Genomic DNA, 22,862 nt, shown 5'->3' on the forward strand with positions numbered 1-22,862 from the left:
GATTAACGATCATTATGTCATTGGATGGCTGTCAGGTTTACGCTGGGCAATGATCGACAACCAGTTTAGACGGGCGATCAGTGACCCTTTCGTTGGCGGTAGTGTATACCTCGGAAGGAAGACTGATGTGTGGTTCTCCATAGGCATATATCTGCATACGTTGGTCATAGCACCCTAGTGTAAAACCGTACATTGCACTGTTTGTTTCTATGGTTGCCCCTAGCACTTTCCTAAACCAAAAGTTTAATGTTGGCATGCTGCCCACACAGGACTAAATGGTCGACATTTAACATGTACGCTGCAAACTCTTCCTGACATTTGTGTTCCATGTCGAGTAGATCACAACTAGAGAAGTCCGTGGAACCCGATTTGTGAAAAATCCCAAAAAACCTGGCTTTGTTGACCATGATCAATCAAAACCCATTTTGTGCCCCAAAATTTGTTTCTGACATTGGCAAAATTTCTGTTGCTGCCAATGAAAGCAAGCGGTGTCTTACATTTGCTATCAACTCTCGGAACTATATTTACACGTGACATCTTGTCATCCAGAATGAAAACCTCCTTTGTTCATATCGGTGGACTGGAAACTTCACTAGATGTAAGAATAGAGGAGGAAAATAGCCAAGTTTTGACTGTGTTGATGAAGAACCTCTGTGGTCATTTTTGAGGCTGGTATCTGGCTGAGTTTTTGACCACCCCAGTCGGCAGGAGTCTGGAGGCTGCATTTTGGAGGCGTCCTTTCACATTCTTGTCTGGTGAAGAGCCTGTTTACAGCAGTGCAATGTATTGCAGTTCTGTGTAGCAGCTAGTGCTCATTAGCCTTGCTTTACACTGAATGCGCACACTGGCTGCTTCTCTTCTTCCCCCCCCCTTCACTCCACATGTTTAGTTAACAATGCAAAGAATCCTGCTTTACTCCTTTTCTGGGCATGTGGGTCACATTGTTGATCCCTGTGTAAAAAGGAAAAAAAAAAAACCCGAGTTCACCCTAGCATCAGCCTGCACACCATCTTTATCATGGGGACTGGTTTAGTACGCTGAATGGTCACTTCGAGGAGCCAAATAAAATGTGTTCTTGAAACTTTTTAATAAATACCGGAATTACTTTTAATATTTCTCTATGTAATGAACAGGCTTTTCGTGTTACCTTCTTTAGTTGTTCAGTTTAGCTTTTTTTTTTTTTAAGCAGTTATCGGCCAAATACGAGCTATGATAATCTGCCCTGAAGGTGAATAATCAGAAATGTATTCATAAGAAAATATAGTAATGAGAAAACCAGAAATACACGATCATTGGGAAGTAATGCCACAAAGTACTACATCTAGGCAATAAAAATGAAAAAAGCATATACAGAATGGGAGGAATAGGGCTAAGCAACAGCACATGTGAAAAAGACTTGGGTATACTAATAGATCAGACTGAATATGAGTCAACAGTGTGATGCAGCAGCAAAAAAGGCAAATACAATTCTAGGATGTATTAACAGAAGCATACAGTCTAGATCACGTGAAGTCATTATTTCCCTCTACTCCTCTTTGGTCAGACCTCATCTGGAATATTGTGTCCAGTTTTGGGCACCACATTTTAAAAAAGACATCAACAAACTGGAGCAAGTTCAGAAAAGAGCGACCAGAATGGTGACCGGTCTGCAAACCCTGTCTTATGAGGAAAGGTTGCATGATTTGGGAATGTTTAGCTTGCAAAAGAGAAGACTGAGAGGAGACTTAATAGCTGTCTACAAATATCTCAAGAGCTGTCACATTGTAGAAGGATCAACTTTATTCTCATTTGCACAAGGAAAGACTAGAAGCAATGGGATGAAACTGAATGGGAGGAGACACAGATTAGATATCAGGAAAAACTTCTTGACAGTTAGAGTGACCAATGAGTGGAACAAGCTGCCACGAGAAGTGGTGAGTTCTCCTGCAATGGAAGTCTTCAAACAGAGGCTGGACAGACATCTGTCTGGGAGGATTTAGCGAATCCTGCTTTGAGCAGGGGGTTGGACCAGATGGCCCAGGAGGTCCCTTCCAACTCTACCATTCTATGACTATACATATAACATCAACAAAATAAACATCCTTCCATAACTCGCCCTTTAAATCAATTTCTGTTCCCCTTTGTCCTCCGCAGGTCTGGGTTTACTGTTACTTTCCTGGAGGGATGAACCAACATCCTAGTGCAGGTTACTGCTGCAGCCGATCACTGGCCTCAGCGGTGATAACATACAATGATTGGCTGCAGCATCACGTGTCATCTCTGGAGCTGCTGGGAATTTAATAGGGCAGGTGTGGTCAATTTTGTTTTTGTTTATGTTAAAGAACTTTATGAAGATCTTGGACAACCCCTTAACTTTAACGCTGATCACTTAGGTTTCATAAAAAGCAACAGTATTACTTCCACAGACTTTTGCAATTGTGAAACTTGTATAAACATTTTTTTTGTTTTTGTTTAAATCACTTTCTATCATTTACTACCTTTTATCCTCTGTTCTTTTGGGCGGAATTTAGTGATTACAATTATTGTCAAATTTTATAATCCATTATTTTGGGGGTCATATCTATCTTCAGTTAAAAAGTAAGTGCTGCATTCTCGATCAGTCTTGATGTAAATTTTTCAGCGCTATCATGTGTAGACTTGGGCCCTCGATTCATTTTTATTTTTGTCCCTTTTTTTCTGTACTAAAAATAGTTCCAATACTGACTTTAATGTTTGTGCCTTTTTCATTATTTAATTTTTGCCTTTTTTTTTTTTTTTTTAAGTTTTCACTTGTTTGTTTTTTTTCCTCTTTGTTAGAGGTTTTTCCTCATTTAGATGTTTTAACTTAATTCATCATTTGCGACTGTTCATAACACTGCAGACTTTTTGTGCCGTTGTGCTACAGTAACTTTGTGGAGTACAAAACGTTGTTTTATTTTTGCACGGTTTAAAGCAGTCGTGCGACATTTCGAAGGATCACATGACTTGTTGCTCTAAAAAGATAAGATGAAAAAAGAGCATAGTTGATTTGGCTCAAAATTCATTACCCTCATGCTCCATTTTAAAGAATTTGGGGCCCAAAAAAAACCCCAATGACTACCTCAAGACAAAAGAAAAGTTACTTGATCAAATGAAGAATCGTGACCATACAGCATAGACGATTCCTGTGATATTACATGCAGTTACTACTTTATACATCTTGTTACATCATATCGTCTTTTGTATCTTTTTTTTTTTTTTTTTTTACCCAGGATACTATGTCTTGTCTTGCACATTACATTGCCAGGTATTTTTTATTTTATTATTTTCTGTAACAAAAGTGGGTTTTAATGGAAGCGGTGTTCTTTTAAAATGGACAGTTGTGCGAGCCATGATGTTCATTGATAGTAAAATCAATAGAGAATTGATCGTACGGATTAATCCTCGGAAACGATTGCTCGGAGGGCAAGACATTGTTGAGTAAAGTGTTCTCCTAACCATCTAATGCATTATATGTATAGCTGGAACACATTATAAAAAAAAACAGATGTGGCGACCCTGAAACATCTTATTGTTGTAAAGTAACTTTTTTTTTTTTTTGCTACTGAATACGATCATGTTTATATACCATATTTTACACATTACCAGGTTATGAGGTCATCCTTCCTTTTTTATATATATATTTTTCTATTATAAAAGTGTATTTTAATGGAAGTGGTCTTTTTTTTTTTTTTTTTTTTAAATAGACAGTTGTGCGAGTCATGATGTTCATTGATAGTAAAATCAATGAGGAATTGATCTTACGGATTAATCCTCGGAGCAGCAGACATTGTTGAGTAAAGTGCTCTCTTAAGCATCTAATGCATTAAATGTATACCGCATTAACCCCCACATAGCTAGAACGCATTATAAAACCAGATGAATGCGGCCGACCCCCGTATCATCATATTTTTGTAATGGAGTTTTGTTTTCGCTTCATACAGCGATCATTTTCATATACTTTCCCTTTTTTTTTTTTGTTTTTTCATTTTGCCCTAAAAACCTTTACGATTAAAATACATAAATATCCCTTTTTTTTTTTTTTTTTTTTCCCCTCTGCTCCTCTCTACGAGCTTGTCCGCCCTCTCTCGCTCTCTCCAAATAACACTAGGTATCAATTTAATAATAAGTATGGAAGTAGCAACTGCATTTGTTGGTTTTAAATTGATTTACATGTCAAGACTGGCAGTTTAGCAGCTGCGCTATTATTCCAGGATTGGTCAATTTACTTGAGAAAAACCTACTACGGAGCCCTAGTGACCTGCATGACAATATCGGCCCCATTTCTATTCCTGTAATTAGGCTTGCCACTAACTCGGAATATTTTTAATTAAAATATTTTGGTCAATGTGTTGCTCCAAATTAGGCCTTTCAAAGCTGATTTTAATTCTTGGCAAAGTGTGATCAGAATCCCAAATGTTTGCTGCTGAATTTAAGGTTAACAGGTTGTTAAAAAAAAAAAAAAAAATGTAATTTGCAACATTTTTTTCAGAGTATTTTTTTTTTCCTTTTCATGATAAACCAAGAATGAAGACTCCGCTAAATGTTCTGTGTACATACTATTATGACAAATGCTGTGAAATTCTTTGCTAAACCAGCCATAGTCGTAAGTAGGTTTTACACCAACCAATCGGTGGCATTAAACTATTATTTAAAACTGTTTGGACAGGCCGACTCACGGCTGTCATGCTCCTTATTAAAAAGAATGTCAGCAGGTTTTTTGCTATGTAATCTGACAGCAGCAAGATGTAGGCAAAATCCCTGATTCCAGTGATGTATCACTAGGCTGTGTTTTGCTGTTTTAATAAAATCAGTGTTTTATCAGCAGATTATCATACCACTGATTGGCTGCTTTCTGTTCATAGACATAAAGCTGCTATTCTGCGGTGTGGGCGGGGTTATGCACAGCTCAGCATTTGGAGCACTGCTAGATCTGTAGCAGAGAAGCTGTTTTTCTATCATAACTGAGGCACCCAGTAGCCTAAGTGCTACATCAACAGAATTGGGGTCTCTACCCCTACATCACTCTGCTGTCGGATTACATAGCAAAATCCCACTGACAGATTCCCTTTTAAATGGTTTGTCCATTCGATAAATCTCCTGCTTATATACCAAATTAGATATTTGTCTACCTTGGAGAAGTCTCTGTGGAAATAATAATAATAAAAAAAAAAAAAATCGTCCACTCATAAAGGCAAAAAATGTCTGTGACGCCAAAGGGTTCAATGACAGCAAAGACAGATCTTAAAAATGCTAAAGAATTGATAGAAAACCTAATTTAGGTAATTTTGTTTGCAAAACATTCAATATCTCAGTCTATCTGCTTTGAGTCTTCCGTTTCTGCTCGGCTGTAGCCAAGGTTCGGTTGGAGCCGGTCGGAGGAGCTTGGCGTTTCCTTTCAGCACCATTTATTCCCCTTGTAGATGATAATGATTGTAATAACCATTGACAGTTGTGATCCATCCTTCCACAATTACAGCACTCACACTTTTGGCCAGACTATTAAGGTCTGAAAGCATTTTGAGGGTAAAATTTCCACATTTTAAAGAACTATGCTATATCATGTATAAAGACAAGGTGGTGGGTCTCCAACCCATCGCCTCTTCTGTAGAGGAGGTACGCTGAAACCTCCAGTAATTGGTGTCCACGTCAGAACCTCAAAAAGAATGACAAAATTGTAGCCTTTGAAATGTAACCCTAGGCTTCCAGATGACTAACGTAAAGTCCATGTGTATGATGCTTTCATTCATTCATTCATTTGTTTTTAACGATCCAGTGTTACTCAATATTCTAATGATTCCATCAATGAGTTGCAAATTAAAGGGTATTTGCAAGAAAAAAACGACATATTTGAGGGATTGTCCAGGAGATAAAAAAAACAAACCTCAAACCAGTGAATGTAGCAAAATAAAATCGCACCAGTAAAATTCCCGGTGTTGGAGGTTTCACTGATCTTTTCAAGGGAACCTGTCATATCCATTCTTTGGATAGCATGTTATGGAGAAGGAGCAGCTGAGGAGAACTCTATGTATTGTTTGTGGGAAATTATTCAATATATGTAATTTATTCATTGAAATCACTTGTGTTTGTATGTATTGGAGTCCTGTGAGTGGTCCTATCCACTGACTGTCAGTTATCTACATGCACAGTCATACACGGAAGACTGTCAATTACTAATTCGTGCCACCCAGTGGGCTTGTATGCATGCAGACACCTGGGATTTAAGTAACTTTTCTTATAAAGACATACGGTATATCAGTCTGATCAGCTACTCCTTCTCTAGAACATTCTGCATACAGATCAATTACCATTTTCAACATGCCAGGTTTCCTTCATTAGGTTATCTGTCAGATTGATTTTAGCCCCTCTCTGAGCAGTTCGTATGTGCATCCTTCATTTTAGCTAGCCAAACTGGTCATCCTCCGTTACTGAGAAATTGGCATTTCAATATGAAGATAAGGCTGAAGTGCTATGAGGACAACAAAGCAGTAGCCAAGTTTCCGGCTTGCCCCTTCCTCTCCCTCCCTTGCTCTGTTGCCACTTCCCCGCCCTTGCTCTGTTGCCACTTCCCCGCCCTTTCTCTGTTGCCACTTCCCCGCCCTTTCTCTGTTGCCACTTCCCCGCCCTTTCTCTGTTGCCACTTCCCCGCCCTTGCTCTGTTGCCACTTCCCCGCCCTTGCTCTGTTGCCACTTCCCCGCCCTTGCTCTGTTGCCACTTCCCCGCCCTTGCTCTGTTGCCACTTCCCCGCCCTTGCTCTGTTGCCACTTCCCCGCCCTTGCTCTGTTGCCACTTCCCCGCCCTTGCTCTGTTGCCACTTCCCCGCCCTTGCTCTGTTGCCACTTCCCCGCCCTTGCTCTGTTGCCACTTCCCCGCCCTTGCTCTGTTGCCACTTCCCCGCCCTTGCTCTGTTGCCACTTCCCCGCCCTTGCTCTGTTGCCACTTCCCCGCCCTTGCTCTGTTGCCACTTCCCCGCCCTTGCTCTGTTGCCACTTCCCCGCCCTTGCTCTGTTGCCACTTCCCCGCCCTTGCTCTGTTGCCACTTCCGCGCCCTTGCTCTGTTGCCACTTCTCCCGCCCTTGCTCTGTTGCCACTTCTCCCGCCCTTGCTCTGTTGCCACTTCCCCGCCCTTGCTCTGTTGCCACTTCCCCGCCCTTGCTCTGTTGCTCCTCTCCTGCTCATAGTAGACCTTAATTTGCATATAATTTCTTGTTAACAGAGGAATGGAATGGCTACAAAAAAGCAAGGATGGACTTTTCTTTGCCAGAGCTACCTAGACATATATATAATATGATTAAATCAGACTAACAGATTCCCTTTAATTGTCCCGCGTGGCTGACATGCCAACTGTGTGCTCCAAACACGTGTTGCTGGTGTTGGAGGTTTGTGCCATCCATGTGGGCAACAATGGTGGCGACCATGATTGGCTGGAGTAAAATGCACCTCCTTCTTGGGAAGACTGTGGCGCTCTATACGGCAATCCTACATAATACAGAAATGTAGGAAACGTGCGCAGCGTACATGCTCGGTTGCACAGCTATGCTGTCCACATAGGGCCATAGTGCATTAATACTGAGGCTTTTCCTGAAGAATATTGAATTCTGTAAATGAGTAAATCAGATTTCCCTGTAATGTTCTGCGAGACTTCATAGCATTTCCTCCTGTTTAGATGTGATTAACACTCTCTTCTCTCCTGGCATTATTGATGTTTATTTCCTGGCTGTATTCTGAAAGCTGCCAATGGTTTTGTTGCCCTAGGTACGATGATATCCTTGTTAATGGCCTCCCGGATTGGCGACAGCCTGTGTTCTATTACAGGCGGGTGAGGAAGATGAGCAATGCCGAGCTAGCATTGCTCCTGTTCATTATTTTCACAGTGGGCCATTATGCTGTGGTTTGGTCCATCTACCTGGAGAAGCAGCTGGTGAGTATTCATAAAAAATGGGAATTAAAAAGAAATCATTATTTCTAGCGGTCTCTCCATTTTATTACATTAGGGGGGATCTATCACTGGAAAATGTTTTGTGATGTGCCTTTTGTACTGGGGTTTCTTGGCACACGGCTAGATTTCGATCGTTTGTGTTATGTATTATTCCTGGACTTTTCTCAACTTACATTTTATTTTTTGTAGAATTTTTAAATATATATAGAATATTTTTTTTTAATTTAGCAAAATGGCAGAAGCATGCATTACGTGAATTTGCTGTTAGATGTTATCCTGAAGCGAAAAGAATTGGCTATGCCACCTGGCTACGCCGGTCAGTGCTGAGTGTACAGGGACCTATGGATACTTGTGTCTGTAATGACATCAACCTTATAAATTCAGGCTACTAATGAAAATCGGGCCAGAAAAGTCTTTGCTTGTCAAAATCAGATGTTTACTCTTAATATGAAAGGTGTTTTCGGTAACGAAAATTTAGAGGGGTACGCCGATGACTTATTAGGCCAAACAATTGATCACTTATCCACTGGTTAGGTAATGACTGTTGTAGGTGAATTCTTTTTACTTAAAGGTTTTGCCTCCCTTTTAATCTTCTTGAAAGCACTCTGCTTACTTCTTGCCGGGGAGTGGTGCCCTCCTGATGATTGACAGTTTAAGTAACCGGCATGGCCGAGCCGCCTGCCCGGACTATGCGCTCTCTGATACTGCTAGAAGAGACCTCTGCCTCTACAACATCAAAGGAACGCATGGACCAGCAATTCAGCCAGCTCCAGAGCAGCGCTCACAAGCTATATTGCAAACAGCTTTACGAGTGCATGCCCCTTGCCTAGGAAATAAGCCACCTCTGGGCTGGCCGGTAACCTTGGCAGCCAGCTGAAAACTTGAATTAAAAATCCCTCTGTTCTTGAAAAAGGAAGGAAGTTTTAATAAAATTAAATTGTCAAGTTGCTTGTTTTTACAATCTTTACCAATTTAAAAAGATGAGACAATCCACTTTAACTGTTTTGCGGTGTGCCCAACCCCAGGGACCCCCACCGATTGACAAAATGGGGACCAGGTTCCCACAATTCACCCACAGTCGACAGAGCATGGGTTCAGTATTCACCCTGCCACTCCATTTAAAGTCTGCGGCCCTGTCAATGATCAGAGGGCAATGCTCGGCTGTTTTCATCAGCGCCATAGACTATAGCAGCGAGGCGCACTCTTAACTAGTGCTCCATTCTTCAACTCTTGATCTCAGTCTTGCGGCTGGGTGAGTTGAGAAGGTGACAGGAGACAGACATCCTCTATTCTGCTGATCGGAGGAGAAGGAGTTGCTACAGGTTGGACTTACCCTGATCTATGAGTTAAGGGCATGTCACACTAAGAGATATCGCTAGCAATATCGCTATAACTAGTGACGTTATAGCGATATTGCTAGCGATATCGCTGTGTCTGATACCTCCGACCCGCTCCCCCGCTGGTTATCGCTGATCGCGCGAGAACGCTCAGGACTGTTTCTCGTCGTCAGCTTCCTGCTGTGACGACGAGCGACGCGTGGAGCCGGACGGGAGGACGCAGGATCGCCATGTCTGACAGGTAAGTAGCGACCCCCTTCCCCAGCGATGTCGCTAGTGAGATCTGCCTGTGTGGCAGCTCACTAGCGACCACTTAGCGATGTACCAGCGATCCTGACCGCTTCATATCGCTGGTCCGGATCGCTGGTACATCGCTAAGTGTGACAGTACCTTTATAGTTGGGGTCTAAGAGGTGGCATTATCCTTCTGGAAAGTAACATGACTGTGTAAAGAGACCTGTAGGCAATGCAATGCTCTTCTGGGAAATTAAATATGCAAATTGCCTCTTCAGAGAGGACAAGAACTCTAGTGCCACCTCCTATTGGAAGTAGCAATGCTAAAAGTCAAAATTGACCCTTCAACGAGCTTTGCTTATAATTAGTTAAAGCAATATACGTGAAGGGCATTGTATCATCTAAAATAAGTAAAATTGCAAAGTGCACTTAAAAGCAAGAAAATTTGCAATTTACTTGTTCTAGAACAGCAGGATTATTCATTGTGTTGGTTACTGCTCGTTGCCTAGGTTACCGACCACCTCTGCAGTTTATCAATGGTGGCCGGTAACCTTGGTGAGGAGCTCAGTGTTTACAAGCTCTTTGCTATTCAGCTTTTAAGCGCTGTTCTAAATCTGCCTGCATCCGCCCTGCTTCAGTGCTTCGTTGATGTGTCAAAGTGTAAAGCCGCCTCTGCTTCCAACATTGAAGATGGCAGAGTTAGGACCAGCATCATGGATGCATCATTGGCCTAAATGGTCATCCTTCAGGAGTGCACCACCCCCAGGAAGTCTAGGAAGCCAAGATCTACAAAATAAGACAACCCTTTTAATGCGTTTTTCATATTTTTTCCCCATTTTGTTTAATATGCCCCTGTTATCTCTATCCGTCTCCACTCAGCTTTCTGGTCGTAGTTTTTTGAGGTTCTTGAATCTTTATATCAGACTAAATATTTTTCTGAATGACTGGATGTTAAATTGGAGGTCTGCTGCTGTACACGAGTGCGTCTGTACCTGCTGTTGGGCTTCCGATATTCCACTATTCACCTTTTAAAAGGAATCTGTTACCCCCCCCTGGATGTACCTAAGCTATTAATATGGGCATACAGGTTCTAGAAGGCGCCTGCGCAGAACACACACTCCAATGCCCAGAAGGGTGGAAAATCCTAATGGCAAGTTCTTGAACCTTTATGCCGGTATAGCTTAGGTACGTCCGAGGGGGTGACAGATTCCCTACTTTTAACAAATGATCACTATATTGAAGAACTGCTTGTTTTTAGGATGAACTGCTCAGCAAAAAGAAAAGAGAAAAGAAAAAGAGAGCTGGAGGAAAGTCTTTAGAAGAAGTAAAAACGAATCTCCTAGAAAAGAATGACCGGTAAGATTTGTTCTTTCTGTGCAAAGACTTTTTTTCATGACGTAAAACCCAGCAGCTCTCTGGTGAATTCTTATGGATACTAGTGATGAGCGAAAGTGCTCGGGTAAGGTCTTATCTGAGCATGCTCAGGTGCGAAGTGTCTCCGGCGTGCCCTAATAATACAGTTAGGTCCATATATGTTTGGACAGAGAGACAACATTTTTCTAATTTTGGTTCTAGACATTACCACAATGAATTTTAAACAAAACAATTCAGATGCAGTTGAAGTTCAGACTTTCAGCTTTCATTTGAGGGTATCCACATTAGAATTGGATGAAGGGTTTAGGAGTGTCAGCTCCTTAACATGTGCCCCCCTGTTTTTAAAGGGACCAAAAGTAATTGGACAGATTAAATAATTGTTAATAAAATGTTCATTTCTAGTACTTGGTTGAGAAACCTTTGTTGGCAATGACTGCCTGAAGTCTTGAAGTCATGGACATCACCAGACGCTGTGTTTCCTCCTTTTTGATGCTCTGCCAGGCCTTCACTGCGGTGGTTTTCAGTTGCTGTTTGTTTGTGGGCCTTTCTGTCTGAAGTTTAGTCTTTAATAAGTGAAATGCATGCTCAATTGGGTTGAGATCAGGTGACTGACTTGGCCATTCAAGAATATTCCACTTCTTTGCTTTAATAAACTCCTGGGTGGCTTTGGCTTTATGTTTTGGGTCATTGTCCATCTGTAGTATGAAACGACGACCAATCAGTTTGGCTGCATTTGGCTGGATCTGAGCACACAGTATGGCTCCGAATACCTCAGAATTCATTCGGCTGCTTCTGTCCTGTGTCACATCATCAATAAACACTAGTGACCCAGTGCCACTGGCAGCCATGCATGCCCAAGCCATCACACTGCCTCCACCGTGTTTTACAGATGATGTGGTATGCTTTGGATCATGAGCTGTACCACGCCTTTGCCATACTTTTCTTTTTCCATCATTCTGGTAGAGGTTGATCTTTGTTTCATCTGTCCAAAGAATGTTCTTCCAGAACTGTGCTGGCTTTTTTAGATGTTTTTAGCAAAGTCCAGTCTAGCCTTTTGATTCTTGATGCTTATGAGTGGCTTGCACCGTGCAGTGAACCCTCTGTATTTGCTTTCATGCAGTCTTCTCTTTATGGTAGATTTGGATATTGATATGCCTACCTCCTGGAGAGTGTTGGTCACTTGGTTGGCTGTTGTGAAGGGGTTTCTCTTCACCATGGAGACTATTCTGCGATCATCCACCACTGTTGTCTTCCGTGGGCGCCCAGGTCTTTTTGCATTGATGAGTTCACCAGTGCTTGCTTTCTTTCTCAGGATGTACCAAACTGTAGATTTTGCCACTCCTAATGTTGTAGCAATTTCTCGGATGGGTTTATTCTGCTTTTGCAGCTTAAGGATGGCTTGTTTCACCTGCAGGGAGAGCTCCTTTGACCGCATGTTTCCTTCACAGCAAAACCTTCCAAATGCAAGCGCCACACCTCAAATCAACTCCAGGCCTTTTATCTGCTTAATTGAGAATGACATAACAAAGGGATTGCCCACACCTGTCCATGAAATAGCCTTGGAGTCAATTGTCCAATTACTTTTGGTCCCTTTAAAAACAGGGTGGCCCATGTTAAGAAGCTGAAACTCCTAAACCCTTCATCCAATTTTAATGTGGATACCCTCAAATGAAAGCTGAAAGTCTGAACTTCAACTGCATCTGAATTGTTTTGTTTAAAATTCATTGTGGTAATGTCTAGAACCAAAATTAGAAAAATGTTGTCTGTCCAAATATATATGGACCTAACTGTACGTTTGAGTCCTCACCGCTGTTTGACAGCCGTAACACATGTAGAGATCGCCTGTTGGTAATCTCTGTATATGTTTTAGCCGTCGCGCAGCCACGAGACATGCAGCCGCAGGGACTCGAATATATTTTTCAAGCACACTGAAGACACTGAGCACACAAGCATAGTCGGCTAATGCCTTACCCAAGCACGTTTGCTCATCACTGATGGATACGTTTATTTTATGATTGGGGTCTGTCTGGAGTCTCTGCTGGACTATTGATATGCCATAAATGTCTGTCATTGACATAACTGTATAAAAGAGGTTATCTAGAATGTCAGTAGTGATGGTTGTATGTGAGGAGCTTGACAGCGGAAGATGGCTCCCTCTGTCAGTCCATCATCACCCCCTAAAGGCCGATCACGGGGTGTTGATGGTTTGCGATGACAACAAGAGGACTAACAACGGCATCCATGTCTCCTACAACCCTATGCCTATTAGACCCGGCTAACGGTTTGGCCTATTAAGTCTAACACTGACCGGTTAGACTATACAACATAAGCCTTAATTGCGGACTTATCTCTTCCAAAAAATGAAATTGCGATCAAAAAGTTGTATGTATCCTAATTTCGTAGTAATTAACACTACTGATCATTATCTAAACAATAATCCCTCATACTGCTCTGTATACGGAAAAATGAAAACAGTTGGCTTTTTATAATATGAAGACCAAAAAAATTGGATATCAACTGCCTGTCCTACAAAATAACAAGCTTTCATAACCGCTCCGTCTACGGAAAAATGAGAACGTCCTGGTTATCAGAATTAGATGAGTGGGGGAAAAAACTATTTTTCCAAAGTAACAAACCAAGTAGCTTTGTAGTGATCGTGTGCACCTGCAGAATAAAAATAAGTTACACCGAACGGTGTTTAGAAAAAACAGACAATATAGAATTGTTGGTTTGTTTTTTTTTCTCCGAAAGTTTGTAATAAAAAGTCGTATGTAGCGCAAAATGGCACCAATGAATAGTACAGTTTGTCCTGCAAGTAAAGAAGCCATCATACAGCTTCACTGCTGAAAGATTATGAAACTTTGGCTCTCAGAATATGATAAAACCGTATAAACTTGGCGCTGCCATAATTACACTGCACTGCGAACAAACTAAGATTTTAACTGACAAAAATGAGAAAATTGCTGTTTTAATTTATTTTTTTTTCTCTGTAAAGAGTTCATAAAAGTTTGATAAGTTATATATGCATAAAAATGATGCCGCTGACAAGTGCAACTCATCTCGAACAAACAAACCCTCATATGAATGTTGCTGAAGAAATAAAGAACGTCATGAATTCCTGAAATGTGGCAATAAATAAAAATGGGGAAACAAAATGGTCGGTCATAAAAATCAAAATTGTGCGTGACTTTGAAGGGTGAACAAGTCTATCGTGCCAATGTTTTTTGTACTTTGTGTACTGTTGACCTGATAATATGGTAAGAGCAGGGAACGCTAACGTTTGTAAAGGAGCTGTGTACCATAACTTGTTGGATATCTTTGTTTCAAGACTTTTTGCATATCAGAATTAACCACCAGACGCTGTGTTTCCTCCTTTTTGATGCTCTGCCAGGCCTTCACTGCGGTGGTTTTCAGTTGCTGTTTGTTTGTGGGCCTTTCTGTCTGAAGTTTAGTCTTTAATAAGTGAAATGCATGCTCAATTGGGTTGAGATCAGGTGACTGACTTGGCCATTCAAGAATATTCCACTTCTTTGCTTTAATAAACTCCTGGGTTGCTTTGGCTTTATGTTTTGGGTCATTGTCCATCTGTAGTATGAAACGACGACCAATCCATTTGGCTGGATCTGAGCACACATTCCTGAAATGTGGCAATAAATAAAAATGGGGAAACAAAATGGTCGGTCATAAAAATCAAAATGTGTTCTCATCTGCGCTGGTGCTATAAACTTTTTCCGCATGTGCAGACACGAGAGATGTTTCTACTTGTAGCTGTGCACACTCTGAATGCCATTGTCCTCATCAACACAGATGTGGGTACGTGGATTACCGCCATGTAAGTAAATAACGTGGCCATCGTGATCTACTGTTTTCATAAGGAAACCTCAATCCAGTAGATCCAGTGCTGTGGTAAGTAGCGAGGGCGGTCGGTATTCTGCATGGGTATAGTTGTTGTACCTCGCCAAGCAGTTCTTCAATATAGTGATCATTTGTTAAAATTCCTTTTTGCGCCTGTATATAACAAGGCTAGATTTTTTTTTTTTTTTGCACCTGTATGTGACAATACTAGATTTACATACTGGGCCAAACCTCTGGAGCCCAGAGGTGCAGGAACAAGAAAAAAAATGCCAATTCAGGGCATCAGCAGGTGAAAACAAATCCCATATTTATGTCTAGAGACAGGTTCTACCTAATGCTGCCCACTAAAACTGGAATAAGCATGAGAATGATTGACCCACAGCGGAGCTTCGTGGGTTTCTGGAAATTTTGTGGTGAACGCTGATGAGCGTTTATGATGAAAGATCTGCTGGATACCTTTATACTGTGTTCCCAGCCTCACCCTGTAAAGTTGGTGATTGTAGAACCGTGTTTGGCGGATGTAGAGCTCGATGGGTAATGGCATTCGATGTCCTGAAAGATAAAACCATTTTTTCCTATTGACTTTTCAAGGGAATTAAAGCATTTTTGAATAGTTGGCCCAGCAGGGGCAGGAACTGTATCAATGGGAAGAGGAGATCAGAGGCCGTCCTGCCTGTTCTCTATTCTGGTGACATCAGCCTGTAATGCTTCACTGAACTGCTGATGACATTAATGTTGTTTTAAGACATTGTCTTGTTTGTGCAGCTTTCCAAACTAGTTATTTCTGTTTTGATTTTAAGGCCTTTCTATAATGACTTGTTGAGACTTTTGGTTAGAGCATCCTTGTAAGCGTGTGCTGGATGCCCCAACCAGGTCCGTGAGTGGAGCAGCTGGTTACTGCTCTATTAGGTGTTTTTTTGGGGGGGTTGTTTTTTTTCTTTTGTAGATTCAGTTTGTTATTCTGTCCAGTGTTTAAGCATCAAAGGAAATAATGGAAGTCTACATGATAAGGATACCAGACAGGAATGATGGAATCCATAACATATTATACATGTGTAGTATAATACCACATAGTCACAGCCATAATGATGCATGTGCTGTAAAGATTGATGGGGCTCATCTGCCACAATGCCCCCCGGTCACCTGCCCCTTTCGGTCCCTCTGTCGCCTGCCGCCCCCTTATGTATAGCCATTAAATAACTATTGTTCCACACCCTGATGTTCTTGTGATTTCCTTAAATAAACTCCTCGTATCCAGGGCTGGTGGTCACACATGCTCAGTGCCACTGCCCGGATTCTGCGCGCACACAGTGGAGTGATTGGGTCAGGGGTCCGGGTTGCGAGCAAATTCTTGTAGCCTGGGATGCAGTTTGCGGTTTCCCAAACTTACACTTGAAGTCAGTGTTTTTAATCCCCTGTTGTTTATCTATTGCTGCAGATCCTTAGTTTTTTGTTTTTTTTTCATTTTCAAGATCTTTTGAAAAACCTCAGTGGCGGGATTTGCTTCCATTCAAGCTAGGACTGTGGTTTTATCTCACGGTCAGATCACTGCCTCAGCTCTTCCAGGTAAGCGTCCCGTCAGTGCAGAGCCCCTGCGCGCTCGCCCACTAATGCCTGCCTTTCCAACCTCTGTAATGCGAAGGTTAAACAATATGTTTTCGGGTGGGCGTTCGTCCACGTTACCATGTTGCGTTCTTCGATGTTGTAATTTCACGTGTGATGTTTCCTAGATCCATTTTTCCATCTTATAAAGCACCAGTTGTGTTGTGAATTACATGCATTATGGTCGGGGCACTTTGACAGCTGTCATTCTCATAGTTATATCCTTCATATGGGAACACAGATGACACCGTGCTATAATAGCGCTCACAACCGGTAATGACGGGTTGTCCAGATATAGACAACAGCCGTGCTATTCCTGATGCGATCTGTTAGTGGAGGCAACACCAGCGTCACTGATCCTGATATGAAGACTATCGAGCTGACGGAGGCCACTCGGCAACGTCCCCATACAGATGGAAGATAACTCGTACCAGCCTTCCATATGTAGAATGGGAATTTTACACGCCGCATGCATTTGCATCTTAATACTACTTATCTAATGACTTATTGAATTTTTTTTTTTAAGTTGCACCCTTGGAGATGTTTTATGTTCTAGTCTTTACTTTGCTTAGTAAGCAATGCAGGAAATCTGGGAAAGAGAAGTGTGCATAAGATAGGTGAGAACTAGGATTTGGAGCCCACTGACCCTGAGAACGGGGCTCTGAAATGCCCCGTTGGATATGTAAGGTACGAACGACCACAACCGACAACCGCTCCATTCCGGCAGGGCGTTTTTGCCACCCATTCTGGAGATTGTCACCCAGTTTCGAGCTCTGAGCCCGCGATCACGGAGGGTCCCAACGATCATCAAGTGGTGCTCTACGCAGTGGATAGTGTATCATTTGCAATTGCGAAAAAACACTTGGTGATATGTCATTTTTTTTTTTTGCATTGCAAACTTGAAATCTTCAGCAAATTCGTAACAAAATCCGTGTGTAACATATGCAGTTTTAGGCACACGTTGGCCATAATTTTAGAGCAAAATCTGGGGTCCGTTCAGATTCTCCCAGTGTGCAAGTAGCTTTACAATTTATCGCCACTAAGTACATAAATGGGACTGATGGAACAGCTGCCGTCTTGGTCACTCCTATAGAAGTGAGTGGGAGCGATAGTCAGACATGCACACCAGTACTGATGGTTGTAGCGTTCAGCCAGGAGCCGGCTACAGGCCTCGCTGTAAGTGTCTGTAAGCGAAGCGGATGTCAATTTCTCACTTGCCAGATGTTTAAAAAAGTGCATTCTCCCACTTGTCACTCAGAAGGGAGAAATGTTCCTGATCAGAAAAGCAATGGATTATATTTGGGGTGTTAGGAGAGGGAGGGAAGGCGTCTTACCAAGTGTCCAGACTCTGATATTTGTGCTTTAATTCAAATAATTCTACAGGATGCCAAGCAATTTTATGTGGAGTACCGCGAGAAGAAACGGCAGGAAAAAGAGGAGGCCGCCGCCCAAGCGGAGCTGGAAGCCATTATAAGTGAGTAGGGTTGTGATATAATCTCAGCATTATTATACATAATGTGTATGGGAGCGATGGCCGAGGGAGGGAGCTGCCGGCTGAACCGCTCTGGCTCCAACTTATCTCCGCGCCGAACTAAAGGATCACCTATTGAAATTCATCCTGCCGGATCCTTCTCTTCCCATGACATCATGTGTCAGGGAGTGCTGAGAAGCACCCGTCCCATACATTAAATGGTCGGCCAAGATCGGCAGTTTTGGATGACGGGTTTGTGAACTATGGACTTTACTCGGTTCAGCCGAATGTGTGTGTTCCCGGTAGGAACAACAGAGCGTGCACATGTATGGAGGGGATCAGGAGAGATGGCTGTTTGCTATTTAATCTATATGGCCAGATTAATGCTCCTCACACTGACTCCAATTATTTCTTTATAGTATTGCCCAAGATTTAAAAAAAAAAGTTTGCATTATTCTAAAAAAAATGGCGCCTCTTCAGGCTGTGTATGGTATTGCAGCTTAGTCCCATTCATTTGAATGAGGGAACGGAAATAGCAGACAGTCTAATTATCAGACCTACCGCTCTCAGTGATAAAGGGCCTGTCCTCAATAACCTGCCATAGAGAGATCTGACGGCAAAACGATGGAGGAGCCAACTGTTAGGCTGTGTGCACACGCTGCGGATTCCGCTGCGTTTCCGCAGCGGTTTTGGCCGCTGCGGACACGCAGCAGTTTTAGCTGCGGTGTACAGTACCATTCATTTGAATGGGGAAAAAAAAACGCTGTGCCGACGCTGCGGAAAAAAACGCGCGGATTTGCTGCGGTTTTGAATCCGCAGAAAGAATTGCATGTCAATTCTTTCTGCGGAAACCGCTGCGGGTTCCTATCTCCACCATTGTGGAGATAGTGAATCCGCAGGACCAAACCGCAGGCAAAACCGCAGATAATCCGCAGGTCTTTGGACCTGCGGATTATCTGCGGTTTTTGCAAAATCCGTGCGGATTAATCCGCAGCGGATTCCGCAGCATGTGCACGTACCCTTACAGTCCCCACTAAAAAATAACCAAATCTTCTAGGCTCTGCGCCCACAATGACTTTTTGACACTTAAAAGATACAGCGTCTTACATCATTTCCAGCACGGTGGATGGCATTTATAGAAATCCCATCCCCACTGTGCGGTGTTTTTTGTTTGTTTTTTTAGGCAATGTATGTTTGTTTTTAACGCCTTTCTTCACCTTGAGACGCATCAAAAACGTCTGTAATCTGCACCTGACATTGTCTAAGCCAAATGCCAGAAAGTATTAAAAACAACTTTCAGCAAAAAGTAAATGTGATTTCATGAAACCTCATGCCCACGGTGCGTCTAAACATGCTGTTGTGATGTTTTTCTCTATAGGCTTCTATAGAGAGCCTGAAAAAAAAAATGACAAATGTAGTTGCACTTTTAAGGGCACAGTCAGTGCACTGCGCTGACAAAAAAAACTGCAGCATTTACACTGTCAATATGGCCCATTAAGGTCTTTTTGTATTTGTTTTACTTATAATTACAAGCAGACCAGGGGGTCCGGATCATTGTAAGCCCCCTTGGGATGTGCACAGATCGGCAGACAGGAGAGTGCGCACACAGGGGGCAGATTCAAAAGAACGCATAGGTTTCCTAGCCATGTTCTCCTGTCTGCTGAGCGGCGCAACTCTTAGGTTAGGTTCACATTTGCGTATGGAGGATCTGCGGCCTTCCATGAAGCTCCGCCCACAGCGGCACCTTCTCCGGTCAGGTTACCCATCTTTAACATTGGATACGCTGGTCGTGCGGATGTATGCGGATGCCTCCGCATGCATCGTTTTGACGATGCGGCGCCCGCATAAAATTCCAACATGATGCGTTTGACGTGGGTCACCGCATCGTCAAAACGATGCATGCGGAGGCATCCGCATACATCCGCACGACCAGCGTACCCAATGTTAAAGATAGGGTAAGCAGGCTGCATGCAGAAGTATGCAGACGTAGGCAGAGCTGACCGGAGGAGGTGCGGCCGTGGGCGGAGATTCATGGAGGAAGGCCGCAGGTCCTCCATACGCAAATGTGAACCTAACCTAAGAGTTGCGCCGCTCAGCAGACAGGAGAACATGGCTAGGAAACCTATGCGTTCTTTTGAATCTGCCCTCTGTGTGCGCACTCTTCTGTCTGCCGATCTGTGCACATCCCAAGGGGGATTACAATGATCCGGACCCCCTGGTCTGCTAGTAATTATAAGTAAAACAAATACAAAAAGACCTTAATGGGCCATATTGACAGTGTAAATGCTTAACGATGAGGACTACAGTGATCAGAAGGGGTCTCAGGACCTCAGCCCCCCACTGTGCTGCTTGTAATTGTAAGGGCACTGAAATATGGAAAAAAAATCTATTAAGGTTAAAGGTATTCGTTGCTCTCCAAGTTCCCATGATGAGTGTTTAGCGTGTCTTTGCAAATTAGTGTGTTTCCATTTTTTGTCCTTTTTTCATTGCATTTTGAAGTGCTTTCTTTTTTTTACATGTGTATTTATCACGTTTTGTTCAGCAGCATTTTTTCATTTTTCTTTGCGGTGTTAAATCTTTATTGATAAAATCATGTGCAGATTACGATCATTTTTATTGCAGTTGTACCCCCTCTCTCATACATATCACTCTGACCTGTGCCTTGCAGCTGTGGCGCTGTATTCCGGCTCATGCGCCGTCGACTCGCGCGGTTGTGAACCTTATCTGCTCTTCTATGGGCATAGTCGTCTTCGATCTTCTGCACAGACGCCGGCAAGTCATTGCGCAGTGACTAGACTGTGCAGAAGATCGATGAAGACTCTGCTTATAGAAGAACAGATAAGGCTCACAACCGTGCGAGTGGACGGCGCATGAGCCGGAATACAGCGCCGCAACTGCACTCATGGTGGGGGAGTTTTACACCCTGGAGCCTGGAAAAAAAATCATTAACATAGGACATTAAAACTGCTTGTCTGAATGTCTAGACCGCAGCTATGAGGCGTACAGGTAAGACTGGTGTAACCATTCTATTATCTGTATCCCCGTAATAGTTTAAATTCGTCCAATGGGTGGCAGATTCCATTTAATACATTGTGGTTTTTAAATACACAGTGGAAATAATCTCACAAAATACTCATCGTGGGAACTTGGCCTAATACATACTGTCATCTCTGCTGGATCATTGTTTTCTCTGATGTCTGCAAGATCCATGAACATTAGGTCCCTCAGGGATCTCATTACCTGTACATGTGGCATATAAATTAATAGGTTCTGATCATGCTGTACCCATAAGACCCCATTTACCTAGCGTATGCCAAAATAAGGTCATTATGTCATATACAGGGTGGTATGCATATGTCGCTAGTTTGGAATTTTTTTTCCTGGAGGGCCCTGTGTGGGCCAGCTGTCAATCATGCAGCACACCTTCGCTCCATGGTCAATCATGCGACACACCGTCGCTCCATGGTTAGTCATGCGGCTCACCGTCGCGCCATGGTTAGTCATGCGGCACACCGTCGCTCCGTGGTCAGTCATGCGGCACACCGTCGCTCCACGGTCAATCATGCGGCACGCCTTCGCTCCATGGTCAATCATGCGGCACGCCTTCGCTCCATGGTCAATCATGCGTTTGCGCCTTTACTCCATTTATTCTTTATGGGACTGCTGGAAAAGTGCAAATTTCAGCTGGACTTCAGCACTCCCATTATGAATGGATGGGAGCGGAGGTTCACGTGATCAACAACAGCCCCATTCTGGATTGGTGGGGTCTCAGCAGACCTCCAGGAATAGGGAAGTTAATCCCCGTTTTATAAATCGGGGATAATTTGAAAACTCATTACAATCCCTTTAATAGATAATTCACATAATTGAAGTCGCTAATTATAGACTCCTCTTTGAAGAATAAAAATAGTTCTAACAGGAAGATTTATCAAATTTTGTACAACAGAAAAGTGCTATAATTGTAAGAACAGCCTCCTCCAGTCTTCCCTGGGATCTGTCAGGTGTCGGTATTGTCCGACATACGACTATGGCAATTTTCAACTTTAAAACTGAAGCAACAATGCAGATGTGAGTCCAGACTAAAACTGTAGAGTATGCTTTGAGGTGAAACCGGCGCTTTAAATATAAGTAGTCTAAATTATTTCTTTCATTTGCGTTGTTTGCAGAAGAGAAGAAACCAAAAGTGAAAAAGCCGAAATCTGAATTTCCTGTCTATTCAGCTACTGATTCTAATTTTGGTGCTTTCATCCCGTCGTATGATCAAGGAGTCAGCATTGAGGACATTGAGGAGCAAATGGACGACTGGTTGGAAAATCGAAATAAAACACAGAAAAAGAAGGTATAAGAAACTAAATGGCATAATGTTACTATCTTTGTATAATAGTAGTGAGTGGCAGTAAATCTTATATTGGAACCAGAAAGTTGTTTAAAAAAAAAATCATCAAGATGCACTGCTGGCAGCTCTTTGCAATTGCTGAAAAATGACGTCCCAGATTTGCTTGATGGGGAGATAAGTCTGGAGACACTGCAGCGATGATTGCACATTTAGGCCATGAAGGCTGCTCACAGTAGCACTAACACGTGACCTGGTGGTGTCTTGTAATAAAATTTCCCACACATTGCCTCCCCACACCAAAATCCCCAGAGTAGGACCAGTGTGACGTTCCATCTTGAAGGCCTCTTCATGGTGGTTTCCACGTGATCTTGTCAGATTCTATGAATGACGCATAGTGATACATTCTGTGCTGCAACTGAAATCAAACATTGTCTACACTAACAACCAGAAGGCATTGGCTACAAACCCAAATGTCATGTATGCGATGGTGTTAACCAGACAAGTCATTGCCGCTATCCAGTGCACCGACGGGTGAGAGAGAGAAGTGCAGATGGTATTGATCACAAGCTCCACCTGCCAGCATGCGTTCAGCTTCCTCTCCTGCACTGACTGGTCTTGCATATTGTTGCTGAGAGGGAGAACTGTGCAGCTATGAGTTGCTGCACAGTTCTCTCATGGTTAGCTTCTGCTACTGCAGGAATCTGTGTCCGAGAGGAA

At 42.7% G+C, this 22,862-nt stretch overlaps 1 protein-coding gene across 1 annotated transcript in view; it reads left to right on the forward strand.

Annotated features, from left to right (window-relative positions):
• Window positions 1-22,862, forward strand: part of DNAJC1 (DnaJ heat shock protein family (Hsp40) member C1) — a 92,960-nt gene that overhangs the window by 38,093 nt on the left and 32,005 nt on the right. The window contains exons 4-8 of the mRNA XM_073581821.1: window positions 7,754-7,919; window positions 10,766-10,863; window positions 16,209-16,302; window positions 17,722-17,812; window positions 21,976-22,148. Coding sequence (XP_073437922.1) covers window positions 7,754-7,919; window positions 10,766-10,863; window positions 16,209-16,302; window positions 17,722-17,812; window positions 21,976-22,148 — 622 coding nt within the window. The remainder of the gene's footprint in view (window positions 1-7,753; window positions 7,920-10,765; window positions 10,864-16,208; window positions 16,303-17,721; window positions 17,813-21,975; window positions 22,149-22,862) is intronic.

The sequence above is a fragment of the Dendrobates tinctorius genome, unplaced genomic scaffold (assembly GCF_039654945.1).
Source record: "Dendrobates tinctorius isolate UK_male_01 unplaced genomic scaffold, ASM3965494v1 ptg000070l, whole genome shotgun sequence".
NCBI classification, from domain to species: domain Eukaryota; kingdom Metazoa; phylum Chordata; class Amphibia; order Anura; family Dendrobatidae; genus Dendrobates; species Dendrobates tinctorius.